This window comes from Manis pentadactyla, chromosome 8 (genome assembly GCF_030020395.1).
Source record: "Manis pentadactyla isolate mManPen7 chromosome 8, mManPen7.hap1, whole genome shotgun sequence".
NCBI lineage: Eukaryota > Metazoa > Chordata > Mammalia > Pholidota > Manidae > Manis > Manis pentadactyla.
In genome coordinates this window covers 61401212-61415372 of record NC_080026.1, presented here as the reverse complement: position 1 = coordinate 61415372, position 14161 = coordinate 61401212, and the positions used below count along the sequence as shown (strand labels likewise).

The following is a 14161-nucleotide window of genomic DNA, read 5'->3' as shown; positions in this document are numbered from 1 at the left end:
CTGTGTATATGGGTATATATGCATTTGTGTGTGTTCTTGTGAACATAAAATCATGCTTACATGTGATTGTCGGCCTGTCTCTTGTTTCTGTCTTTTGTTTATTTGCTGTATGTGAGCATCGCAATCTTAAATATGAGATTTCTCATAATAGTCTTATAGGTACTTAATAGGTACTTCTCGTAAGTCTTAATAGGCAAGTCCCCATGACTTCTTTTTTCAGAATTGTCATGGTTATCCTTGGATTTGTGAATTTGAGGATTTTGCTAAATTCCACAGAAAATTCTATGGCATAGTGATTGGAATTACATAGAATTACAAATTCAGTGTTTGTGACTGTCCACTAAAATTTGTTATAAGCATCTTCCTGTTTGGATTTATGATTATTCTTCTTGTAACTAAATTTCAAGAAAAAGAATTCTTGAGTCAGAAGATAGGAATATTTAAAAACATTGATTGGATTGGCAGATATTTTTAAAAGGTGGAAAATATCCACTGCTGGCAAAGGTTTGGGAAATGGGTATTTGAATACATTGGTGGTGACAGGTGAGTTATTACACACTTATGGATAGTAATCTGGAAGTACCAAATAAGATTAAAAATCAGCTTTGTCTTTTGGGAAGCCTGTTGCAATAAAAGGGCCAGGGCCTAAGAATATATGTGTTTATATGTTTACAGCAGTTTGTTTATAACACCAAAAACTGGAACTCTCCTTAATGTTCACCAATGAGGAGCTGTCAAATTAGTTATGGTGAAGTTCATGCCAAAGAATATTATGCAGATATTTTAAAAATTGAGTCAAATCTGTATTCATTGATCTGGAAAGTGGTTTATGAGAGCTTTAAGTGAAAAACTGGGGCAGAGGAATGTGATTGGTTGCATTTTTATTCAGAAGCAGAAAGGATGGGAGAACTCTGAATATTTGCTTATGTCTGTGTGTGTTTGCATTAGAGCCACAGAAAACAGAAAGGAACTCACACCAAGCTTACCTTGGTTATTCTGAGGGTTAGGTTGGATGTAGGGATGGAATGTTTTTAAATATATTCTTCTCACATATATCTTTAAATTGACTTAGTTTTAATTGAGTACAATTAACATACCATAAAATTCACCCATTTAACAGTTAATACAAGCCAGTAGGTTTTAGTATGTTTATGTTTTGTAACCATTACCAGTATCTAATTTCAGAGTGTTTTCATCACCCCACTATTTATAACAAGCATATTTTACATTGGTAGCTTAAAAAACAATAAAAAGTTAAAAGAAAATCACAACGAGTTGTCAGAACAATAGCCTTATTTCAAAACAGAGGCCTGACTGCCCATGCTCTCTAAGTCAGTCAGATGCCTGGCCTTCTAGCAGATCATTGGTGGGGTTGGCCTGCTTTCATATAAACGGGATAATAAAAACTTAACAACTATTTTAAATAAGAGGGTGAAAATAACTTTAACCTTTACCATTTCCATTGCTCAAAATACTAAAAGCTCTTGTTACCTAGTAGATGAGTTCTCCTGGATGACAACCTCAGTAGCCTCACATTTGAGTACCTGTATCATTGCTCTGTCTGCATTAAGTATTAGGTTAAACAAAAAGGTATGAAAACTGGTATCTTACTGCTTTTGTGACTCTGGTCAGCAATGAGATTGAGCTTTCCTTTTTTCCTCTTTTCTAGTCATTTGAAGTTCTTAATGTCTTTTCGGTGGAAGGGGGGTAGTTTTCTTTTTTTTTTTTTTAATGATTTTGCTACGATTACATGTAATGATTAATGTACAATTACATGAACAACATAATGGTTACAAGACTCCCCCTATTATCAAGTCTCTACCACATAGCCCATTACAGTCACTATCCATCAGCATAGTAAGATGTTGTAGAATCACTACTTGTCTTCTCTGTTATACTACCTTCCCTTTGTCCCCCCACCCCGCCACATTATACGTGCTAATCGTAAAGCCCCTTTTTCCCCCCTTGTCCCTCCCTTGTGACCCATCCTCCCTGATCCCTTTCCCTTTGGTAACTGTTAGTCCATTCTTGGGTTCTGTGAGTCTGCTGCTGTTTTATTCCTTCAGTTTTTGCTTTGTTCTTATACTCCACAGATGAGTGAAATCATTTGATACTTGTCTTTCTCCACCTGGCTTATTTCACTGAGCATAATACCATCTAGCTCCATCCAGGTTGTTGCAAATGGTAGGATTTGTTTTCTTCTTATGGCTGAATAATATTCCATTGTGTATGTGTGCCACATCTTTATCCATTCATCTACTGATGGACACTTAGGTTGCTTCCATTTCTTGGCTATTGTAAATAGTGCTGCAATAAACACAGGAGTGCATATGTGTTCTTGAAACTGGGCTCCTGTCTTAGGGCCTAGGAGTGAAATTCCTGGGTCAAATGGTATTTCTAGTTTTAGTTTTTTGAGGAACCTCCATACTGCTTTCCACAGTGGTTGAACTAATTTACATTCCCACCAGCAGTGTAGGAGGGTTCTCCTTTCTCAGCATCCTTGCCAACATTTGTTGTTTATCTCATTGTGGATTTAATTTGCATTTCTCTGACAATTAGCAATGTGGAGCATCTTTTCATGTGCCTCTTGGCCATCTGAATTTCTTCTTTGGAGAACTGTCTCCAGCTCCTATGACCATTATTTAATTGGATAATTTGATTTTTGTTGAGGTGCGTGAGCTCTTTATGTAATTTGGATGTCAGTCCTTTATCAGATGTCATTTATGAATATATTCTCCCATAATGTAGGATGTTTTTTTGTTCTACTGATGATGTCCTTTGCTGTACAGAAGCTTTTTAGTTTGATATAGTTCCACTTGTTCATTTTTGCTTTTGTTTCCCTTGCCTGGGGAGATATGTTCATAAAGAAGTTCCTCATGTTTATGTCCAAGAGATTTTTGCCTATGTTTTTTTCTAAGAGTTTTATGGTTTCATGACTTACATTCAGGTCTTTGATCCATTTTGAGTTTACTTTTGTGTATGGGGTTAGACAATGATCCAGTTTCATTCTCTTACATGTAGCTGTCCACACTAGCTGTTGAAGAGGCTGTCATTTCCCCATTGTATATCCATGGCTCCTTTATCGGATATTAATTGACTGTATATGTTTAGGTTTTTCTCTGGGCTCTCTGTTCTATTGATCTATGGGTCTGTTCTGGTGCCAGTACCAAATTGTCTTGATTACTGTGGCTTCATAGTAGAGCTTGAAGTCAGGGAGCATAATTTCCCCCCGCTTTATTCTTCCTTCTCAGGATTGCTTTGGCTATTCAGGGTCTTTTGTGGTTCCATATGAATTTTAGAACTATTTGTTCCAGTTCGTTGAAAAATGCTGTTGTTATTTTGATAGGGATTGCATTGAATCTGTAGATTGCTTTAGGCAGGATGGCCATTTTGACAATATTAATTCTTCCTAGCCAAGAGCATGGGATGAGTTTCCATTTATTAGTGTCATCTTTCATTTCTCTTAAGAATGTCTTGTAGTTTTCAGGGTATAGATCTTTCACTTCCTTGGTTAGGTTTATTCCTAGGTATTTTATTCTTTTTGATGCTATTGTGAATGGAATTGTTTTCCTGATTTCTCTTTCTGCTAGTTCATCGTTAGTGTATAGGAATGCAACAGATTTCTGTGCATTAATTTTGTATCCTGCAACTTTCCTGACTTCAGATATTAGGTCTAGTACTTTTGGAGTGGATTCTTTAGGGTTTTTTATATACAATATCATGTCATCTGCAAATAGTGACAGTTGACTTCTTCTTTACCAATCTGGATGCCTTTCAATTATTTGTGTTGTCTGATTGCCGTGGCTAGGACACCCAGAACTATGTTGAATAAAAGTTGGGAGAGTGGGTATCCTTATCTTGTTCCCGATCTTAAAGGAAAAGCTTTCAGCTTCTCGCTATTAAGTATAATGTTGGCTGTGGGTTTGTCATATATGGCCTTTGTTATGTTGAGGTACTTGCCTTCTAAACCCATTTTGTTGAGAGTTTTTATCATGAATGGATGTTGAATTTTGTCGAATGCATTTTCAGCATCTATGATGATAATCATGTGGTTTTTGTCCTTTTTGTTGATGTAGTGGATGATGTTGATGGATTTTCAAATGTTGCACTATCCTTGCATCCATGGGATGAATACTACTTGATCATGATCGATGTTCTTTTTGATGTATTTTTGAATTCGGTTTGCTTATATTTTGTTGAGTATTTTTGCATATATGTTCATCAGGGATATTGGTCTATAATTTTCTTTTTTTGTGGTGTTTTTGCCTGGTTTTGGTATTAGAGTGATATTGGCCTCATATGATGAGTTTGGGAGTATTCCCTCCTCTTCTACTTTTTGGAAAACTTAGAGGAGGGTGGATAAAAGGTCTTCACTAAATGTTTGATAAAATTCAGTAGTGAAACCATATTGTCCAGAAGTTTTGTTCTTAGATAGTTTTTTGATTACCAGTTCAGTTTCCTTGCTGGTAATTGGTCTATTCAGATTTTCTGTTTCTTTCTGTATCAGCCTTTGAGGGTTGTATTTTTCAAGAAAGTTGTCCATTTCTTCTAGGTTATCCAGTTTGTTAGCATATAATTTTTCATAGTATTCTCTCATAATTCTTTGTATTATTCTGGTGTCCATAGTGATTTTTCCTTTCTCATTTCTGATTCTGTTTATCTTTGTAGACTCTGTTTTTTTTTTGATAAGTCTGCCTAGGGGTTTATCTATTTCATTTATTTTCTCAAAGAACCAGCTCCTGCTTTCATTTATTCTTTCTTTTGTTTTATACTTCTCAATTTTATTTATTTCTGCTCTAATCTTTATTATGTTCCTCCTTCTTCTGACTTTGGGCCTCATTTGTTCTTCCTTTTCTAGTTTTGTTAATTGTGAGTTTAGACTGTTCATATGGGATTGTTCTTCTTTCATGAGGTAGGCCTGTATTGCAGTATACTTCCCTCGTAGCACAGCCTTCGCTGTGTCCCACAGATTTTGCTGTGTTGAATTATTGTTCTCATTTGTCTCCATATATTGCTTGATCTCTGTTTTAGTTTGGTCATTGATCCATTGATTATTTAGGAGCATGTTATTAAGCCTCCATGTGTTTGTGAGCTTTTTCATTTTCTTTCTTTAATTTATTTCTTGTTTCATACCTTTATGATCTGAGAAGCTGATTGGTACAATTTCAATCTTTTTTACTTTACTGAGGCTCTTTTTGTGGCCTAGTATAAGATCTGTTCTTGAAAATGTTCCATGTGCACTTGATAAAAATGTATATCCTGTTGCATTTGGATGAACTGTTCTGTAGATGTCTGTCAGGGCCATCTGTTCTAGTATGTTGTTCAGTGCCCCTGTCTCTTTACTTAATTTCCTGTCTGATTGATCTGTCCTTCGGAGTGAGTGGTGTGTTGAAGTGTCATAAAATGAATGCATTGCATTCTATTTCCCCTATTAATTCTGTCAGTATTTGTTTCACATATGTTGGTGATCCTGTGTTGGGAGCATAGATATTTATAATAGTTATGTCCTCCTGTTGGACTAACCCCTTTATCATTATTTAATGTCCTACTTTGTCTCTTGTTACTTTCTTTGTTTTGAAGTGTAATTTGTCTGATACAAGTACTGCAACTCCTGCTTTTTTCTCCCTATTAGTTGCATGAAATATCTTTTTCCATCCCTTTACTTTCAGTCTGTGTATGTCTTTGGATTTAATGTGAGTCTCTTATAGGCAGCATATAGATGGGTCTTGTTTTTTTGTCCATTCAATGACTCTGTTTCTTTTGATTGGTGCACTCAGACCATTTATTTATGTTTAGGGTGATTATCAATAGGTATGTACTTATTGCCACTGCAGACTTTAGATTAGTGATTACCAAAGGGTCAAGGGTAATTCACTTAGTATCTAACAGGCTAATTTAACTCATTTTGTATGCTATTACAAACACAACCTAAAGGTTCTTTTTTTTCCTCTTTTTTATTCCTTCCCCATTCTTTATATGTTAGGTATCATATTCTGTACTCTTTGTCTATCCCTTGATTGACTTTGGTGGTTGTTGATTTGATTTTGGATCTGCTTAGTAATTAATTGTTCTACTTTGCTCTGGTTTTATTTCCCCTGGTGACATCTATTTAGCCTTAGGAATACTTCCATCTATAGCAGTCCCTCCAGAATACACTGTAGATGTGATTTGTGGGAGGCAAATTCTCTCAGCTTTTGCTTATCTGAAAATTGTTTAATCCCTCCTTCAAATTTAAATGATAACCTTGCCAGGTAGACTATTCTTGGTTCAAGGCTCTTCTACTTCATTGCATTAAATATATCATACCACTCCCTTCTGGCCTGTAAGGTTTCTGTTGAGAAATCTGATAATAGCCTGATGGGTTTTCCTTTGTACGTGATCTTTTTTTCTCTCTAGCTGCTTTTAAAAGTCTGTCTTTCGCCTTGACCTTTGCAATTTTAATTATTATATGTCTTGTTGTTGTCTTCCTTGGGTCCCTTTTGTTGGAAGATCTGTGCACCACCATGTCTTGAGAAACTGTCTCTTTCCCAGATTGGGGAACTTTTCAGCAATTACCTCCTTAATAACACTTTCTATCCCCTTTTCTCTCTCCTCTTCTTTTGGTACCCCTATAGTGCGGATATTGTTCCGTTTCAATTGGTCAAACAGTTCTCTCAATATTCTTTCATTCTTAGAGATCCTTTTTTCTCTCTCTGCCTCAGCTTCTTTGTATTCCTCTTCTCTAATTTCTATTCCATTTACCATCTCTCTACTACATCTAATCTGCCTTTAAAATCCCTTCATTGTATGTTTCATTTCCGATATGGAATTTCTTACTGATTGAATCTCCCTCTTAATTCATCCCTGACTTCTTGAATATTTTTCTGTACCTCCATGTGCATGTTTATGATTTTTATTTTAAACTCTCTTTCAGGAAGATTGGTGAGTTCAGTTTCATTTGTCCCTTTTTCTGGGGATTGTGAGAGTTTGGTCTGATCCAGGTTCCTTTGATGCTTCATAATTCTATGTGGTGCCCTCTAGTGCCCAGAAGCTCTAGTCTCTGGTGCTTCTCAGCCCCTAGAGTGAGGTTGGGGGTCATAGGGGAGTGGTGCTGGTGCCTGGGGGGAGGAAAGAGCTGTTTCCTGATTCCCGGCTGCAGTGTCTGTCTCCAATATCAGAGCCAGTGGGCCAAGCACACAGGTGTCAGCCTCTGTGCTTGGCATCTCTAGCTGCTGTGGGCGGGGCCTCCTGCCTGGCCTGCCGCAGGCACAGGGACTGCTGGTTTGTAAGCAGGTACCATCAGGCCAGGAGGAAGGCTCAGCAGGCTGCATATCACAGTGGGGGAGCCTTGGAGCTGAGTAGGCAACCAGGGGGATGGAGTGCCTGAAGCTCCTCAAAGTTCCCAACCTGCTGGGCAGAGTGCACCCAGAAAAACTTGTCCACCTATCCCTTCTCCCACGTAGCCAGCTCTGTGCAAACCCCACCCCTTCAGCAACCCTCTCACTGCTAGGAAGCCTCTCAGACCACCTGCCTTTCATTTCTCTCAAGAGTAGCTGACTGTGGATCCCCATCCTTCACAAACTGCCAGAGTCTCAGTCTCTCAAGCACTCTGCCTATCCCAGCTTCCCAACCCCACCAACCTCCAGAGCACCACACAATGTAGGTTTTTCCTCCAAAGCAGACCTCCAGGGTTGGGTGTTCAGCAGTCTTAGGCTTCCACCCCCTTCCAGCTCCTTTTCCTTCCTCCCGCCAGTGAATTAAGGTGGGGGTAGGGCTTGGGTCCCGCCAAATCAAAGCTTTTGTACATTACCCTGTTTCGTGACGTCTGCTCTGTTCGTGAGGTCTGTATGCAGTCTGGTGCAGCCTTCTTTCCTGTTGCTCTTTTAGGGCTAATTGTATTAACTATGTTTTCACACTGTATGTGATTTGGGGAGGAATTCTCTGTCTCACCTCTCATGCCGCCATCTTGAATTCTAAATCTGTAGTTCTTAATATTTATAAAATGTAATTTTTTGGTTAATTGATTACTCTTCTTTGCTTTTTGTCCCTGACCAGTGGCCCTAGGCATTTCTTGAAAAATCTTCCTTCTGGCTGTTGAAATATTCCTTCCCTATCTTTGCCCTTTTTTATTGTATGTTGAGATCTTCCATTATGATTTATTCCACATGATGTTTATAATTCATTTAAAAGTGAATTTTCTTCCATATTTAGCATATATATGATGAAGAAGTGGAGGAGCCAGTACTCAAGCCTGAGGTGGAGAAAGCAGAACAGGTAATTGCACTGAATCTCTCTTCCATTTAGTTACTAACTTGGAAGCGAGAAATTATGGACATTTGTAATGTGTCTGGTGGGGGATGGTGGGCAGGGGGATTATTGGAGAAAATGGGAAAGGCTACTTCTGAAAGCCCAACAATTAAAGTCTTTGGTTTGTATTTTGAAATATAGTGTGTTAAGGAATACAAAGTTCCTGAATTCAGGCTTAAGAATAGAGCCTAGCTATTCTGAGGGCCACCTCACCCACGGCAGGTCAGGAGATTATCCCAGACACTGCTCCTGGGGTGCAGATAACCACCACTGGCAGCAGAAGCTGGAGCAAGGGTTAGAAGGCACAAAGGGGTGCTGTTCCCGCAGGAGACCCCACGGAGGGCTCCAGGCTATCCCGAGGGCTGCCCTGACCATGGCAGCTCAGTGGATTACCCCAGAGACTACTCCCAGTGTGCAGGTTAACTTGCACATGTAGCAGAAGCTGGAGCAAGGTCAGGAAGGCAGGAAGGGGTGCAGTTCTGGCAGGAGCACACACCCGGCACACCTGGAACACCTGGCAGAGCTCTAGGCTATCCCAAGGGCCTCCCCGCACATGGCAGCTCAGGGGATTATCCCAGAGATTTCTCTCAGTGTGTGGGTAACCGACACAGGCAGCAGAGAAGGGCAAGGTGACGAGCAAGCATTAAGGGACTTTGTTCTCCCAGCAGACACACGTGCAACCACTTCTGTCCCCATGAAAAGCAGAAGAGTCTGGTCCAGTCAATAATCACTCAGAGATCCCCAGAGAGAGGGCTTGGTGAGATAGAGATAACCAGTCTTCCTGAAAAATAACTCAAAATAAAAGTCATAACCATGCTGATGAACTTGAAGACAAATATGCAAGAGCTAAGGGATGAAGTCCGGAGGGAGATAACAGAAATGAAACAATCAATAGAAGGTCTTAAGAGGAGACTGGACGAGGTGCAAGAGATTGTTAATGGAATAGAAATCACAACAGGAATACAGAGAAGCTGAGGCAGACAGAGGGAAAAGGATCTCTAGGAATGAAAGAATATTAAGAGAACTGTGTGGCCAATCCAAACGGAACAATATTCACATTATCGGGGTACCAGAAGAAGAAGAAGAGAGAAAAAGGGGTAGAAAATATTTTTGAAGAAATAATTCCTGAAAACTTCCCCAAGGTGGGGAAGGAAAAAATCTCTCAAGACCATGGAAGCCCACAGATCTACCAATACAAGGGACCAAAGGAGGACAACACCAAGGCATATAATAATTAAAATGTCAAAGATCAAAGACAAGGACAGTGTATTAAAGGTAGCCAGAGAGAGAAAAAAGATCACCTACAACGGAAAACCCATCACACTTCATAACAAAAACATTGTAGGCCAAAAGAGAATGCCATGGTATATTTAATGCAATGAAACAGAAGGGCCTTGAACCAAGGATACTGAATCCAGCACGATTATCATTACAATTTGAAGAAGGGATTAAACAATTTCCACACAAGCAAAACTTGAGGGAATTTGCCTCCCACAAACCACCTCTACAGAATATTTTAAGGGGACTGCTCTACATCGAAGCACTCCTAAAGCTAAATAGATGTCATCAGAGAAAATAAAATCAGAGCAAAGAAAGCCAACTATCCAAATACTAACTAAAGGCAAAAAATAAATCAACCAGCCACAAAAGCAGTCAAAGGAAACACAAAAGAGTTCAGAAAAAAACAACATCTAAAGAATGGAGAAGGAATAAGAAGGGAGAGAAATAAAGAATCATCAGACTGTCTTAATAGCTTAAAAGAGAGCTAAGTTAGATGTTTAGATAGTAGTGAAGCTACCCTTGAACCTTTGATAACCATGAATCCAAAGCCTGCAATGGCAATAAATACATATCTTTGGATAATTACCCTAAATGTAAATGGACTGAATGCACCAATTAAAAGACACAGAGTAATAGAATAGATAAAAATGCCAGACCCATCTGTATAATACTTATAAGAGATTCACCTCAAACCCAAAGACATACACAGACTAAAAGTGAAGGGATGGAAAAAGATATTTCATGCAAACAACAGGGAGAAAAAAAGCAGGTGTTGCGTTACTTGTATCAGAAAAAATAGACTTCAAAACAAAGAAAGTAACAAGAGATAAAGAAGGACATTATATATTGATAAAGGGGGCAGTCCAACAAGAGAGTATAACCATTATAAATATGTATGCAACCAATACAGGAGCACCGACATATGTGAAACAAACACTAACAGAATTAAAGAAGGAAATAGAATGCAACAGACCAGTAAGAAAATTCTAGGAGAACTCAACACACCACTCATTCCAAAGGACAGATATGCCAGACAGAAAATAAGTAAGGACACAGAGGCACTGAACAACAGACTAGAACAGATGGACCTAACAGATGTCTACAGAACTCTACACCCAAAAGCAGCAGAATACACATTCTTCTCAAGTGCACATGGAACATTTTCCAGAATAGACCACATAGTAGGCCACAAAAACAGACTCAGTAAATTCAAAAAATTGAAATTCTTCCAACCAACTTCTCAGATAACAAAGGTATAAAACTCAAAATAAATTATACAAAGAAAACAAAAAGGCTCACAAACACATGGAGGCTTAACAGCGTGCTCCTAAATAGTCAATGGATCAATGACCAAATTAAAACAGAGATCAAGCAATATGTAGAAACAAATGACAACAACAGCACAAAGGCCCAGCTTCTGTGGGATGTAGCGAAGGCAGTTCTAAGAGGAAAGTATATCGCAATCCAGGCCTTTTTAAAGAAGGAAGAACAATCCCAAATGAATAGTCCATAAAGTCACAATTACTGAAACTGGAAAAAGAAGAACAAATGAGGCCCAAAGTCAACAGAAGGAGAGACATAATAAAGATCAGAGAAGAAATAAGTAAAATTGAGAAGAGTAAAACAATGGAAAAAAAACAATGAAACCAAGAGCTGGTTCTTTGAGAAAATAAACAAAATAGACAAACTCATAGCCAGACTTATTAAAAGAAAAAGAGAATCTGCACACATAAACAGACTCAGACATTTAAAAGGAAACACCACGACGGACCACAGAGAAATACAAAGAATTCTTACAGAATACTGTAAAAATCTATATGCTAACAAACTGGATAACCTAGAAGAAATGGACAACTTCCTAGAAAAATACAACCTTCCAAGACTGACCAAGGAAGAAACAGAAAATCTAAACAGACCAATTACCTGCAACAAAATTGAATCAGTAATCAAAAAACTACCCAAGAACAAAACCACCAGACCAGATGATTTCACCGCTGAATTTTATCATTCATATAGAGAAGACATAATACCTGTTCTCCTTAAAGTTTTCCAAAAAAATAGAAGAGGAGGGAATACTCCCAAACTCATTCTATGAAGCCAGCATCACTCTAATACCAAAAACAGGCAAAGACCCCACAAAAGAGGAAAATTAAAGACCAATATCCCTGATGAACATGGATGCAGAAATACTCAACAAAATATTAGCAAACCAAATTCAAAAATACATCAAGAGGATCATACATCATGACCAAGTGGTATTCATCCCAGGGATGCAAGGATGGTACAACATTCGAAAATCCATCAACATCATCCACCACATCAACAAAAAGGACAAAAACCACATGATCATCTCCATAGATGCTGAAAAAGCACTCAACAAAATTCAACATCCATTCATGATAAAAACTCTCAACAAAATGGGCATAAAGGTCAAGTACCTCAACACAGTAAAGGCCATATATGACAAACCCACAGCCAACATCATACTTAACAGCGAGAAGCTGAAAGCTTTTCACCTAAGATAGGGAACAAGTCATGGATGCCCACTTGGTCCCCACTGTTATTTAACATAGTTTTCGAGGTCCAAGCCATGGCAGTCAGACAACACAAAGAAATACAAGGCATCCAGACTGGTAAAGAAGTAGTCAAACTGTCACTATTTGCAGATGACATGATATTGAATATAAAAAACCCTAAAGACTCCACTCTGAATCTACTAGAACTAATATCTGAATTCACCAATGTTGCAGGATACAAAATTAATATACAGAAATCTGTTACTTTCCTGTACACGATGAACTAGCAGAATGAGAAGTCAGGAAAACAATTCCATTAACAATTGCATCAAAAAAAGAAAATACCTAGGAATAAACCTAACCAAGGAAGTGAAAGACCTATACCCTGACAACTACAAGACGCTCTTAAGAGAAATGAAAGAGGACACTAACAAATGGAAACTCATCCCATGCTCTTGGCTAAGAAGAATTAATATTGTCAAAATGGCCATCCCTGCCTAAGGATATCTACAGATTCAATGCAATCCCTATCAAAATACCAACAGCATTCTTCAACAAAATGGAACAAATTTTTCTAAAATTCATATGGAATCACAAAGGACTCTGAATAGCCAAAGCAATCCTGAGAAGGAAGAATAAAGCAGGGGAGATCTCACTTCCCAACTTCGAGCTCTACTACAAAGCCACAGTAATCAAGACAATTTGGTACTGGCACAAGAACAGACAGACCCACAGACCAGTGGAACAGAATAGAAGGTCCAGATATTAAACCAAACATATATGGTCAATTAGTATTTGATAAAGGCACCATTGATATACAATGGGGAAATGACAGCCTCTTCAACAGCTGGTGTTGGCAAAACTGGACAGCTACATGTAAGAGAATGAAACTGGATCACTGTCTAAACCCATACACAAAAGTATACTCAAAATGGATCCAAGAACCAAATGTAAGCCATGAAACCATAAAACTCTTAGAAAATAATATAGGCTAAAATCTCTTGGACATAAATTTGAGGAACTTGTTCGTGAACATATCTCCCTGGGCAAGGGAATCAAAAGCAAAAATGAACAAGTGGAACTATATCAGGCTGAAAGCTTCTGTACAGCAAAGGACATTACCAACAGAACATAAAGGCATCCTACAGTATGGGAGAACATATTCATGAATGACATATGTGATAAAGGGTTGACATCCAAATTAAATAAAATGCTGATGCACCTCAACAAACAAAAATCAAATAATCTAGTTAAAAAATGTGCAGAGGATCTGAACAGACACTTCTCCAAAGAAGAAATTCAGATGGCCAACAGGCACATGAAAAGATGGTCCACATCGCTAATCATCAGAGAAATGCAAATTAAAACCGCAATGAGATATCACCTCACACCAGTAAGGATGGCCAACATCCAAAAGACAAACAACAACAATTGTTGCTGAGGATGTGGAGAAAGGGGAACCCTCCTACACTGCTGGTGGGAATGTAAATTAGTTCAACCATTGTGGAAAGCAGTATGGAGGTTCCTCAAAAAACTAAAAATAGAACTACCATTTGACCCAGGAGTTCCACTCCTAGGAATTTGCCCTAAGAATGCAGCAGCAGTTTGAAAAAGACATATGCACCCCTATGTTTATCGCTGCACTATTTACAATAGCCAAGACTTGGAAGCAACCTAAGTGTCCATTAGTAGATGAATGGATAAAGAAGATGTGGTACATATACACAATGGAATATTATTCAGCCATAAGAAGAAATCAAATCCTACCATTTGCAACAACATGGATGGAGCTAGAGGGTATTATGCTCTATGAAATAAGCCAGGTGGAGAAAGAAAAATATCAAATGATTTCACTCATCTGTGGAATATAAGAACAAAGAAAAAAACTGAAGGAACAAAACAGCAGCAGACTCACAGAACTCAAGAATGGACTAACAGTTACCAAAGGGAAAGGGACTGGGGAGGATGGGTTGGAAGGGAGGGATAAGGGGAAAAAAAGGGGCATTACGATTAGCAGACATAATGTAGCAGGTTGGTGCATGGGGATGGCTGTAAAACACAGAGAAGACAAGTAGTGA

General features: G+C 38.4%; 1 protein-coding gene across 1 annotated transcript in view; it reads left to right on the top strand.

Moving 5' to 3' along the window:
* Positions 1 to 14161, top strand: part of LOC130684560 (WASH complex subunit 2-like) — a 74949-nt gene that overhangs the window by 12490 nt on the left and 48298 nt on the right. The window contains 1 exon segment of the mRNA XM_057505803.1: positions 8191 to 8253. Coding sequence (XP_057361786.1) covers positions 8191 to 8253 — 63 coding nt within the window.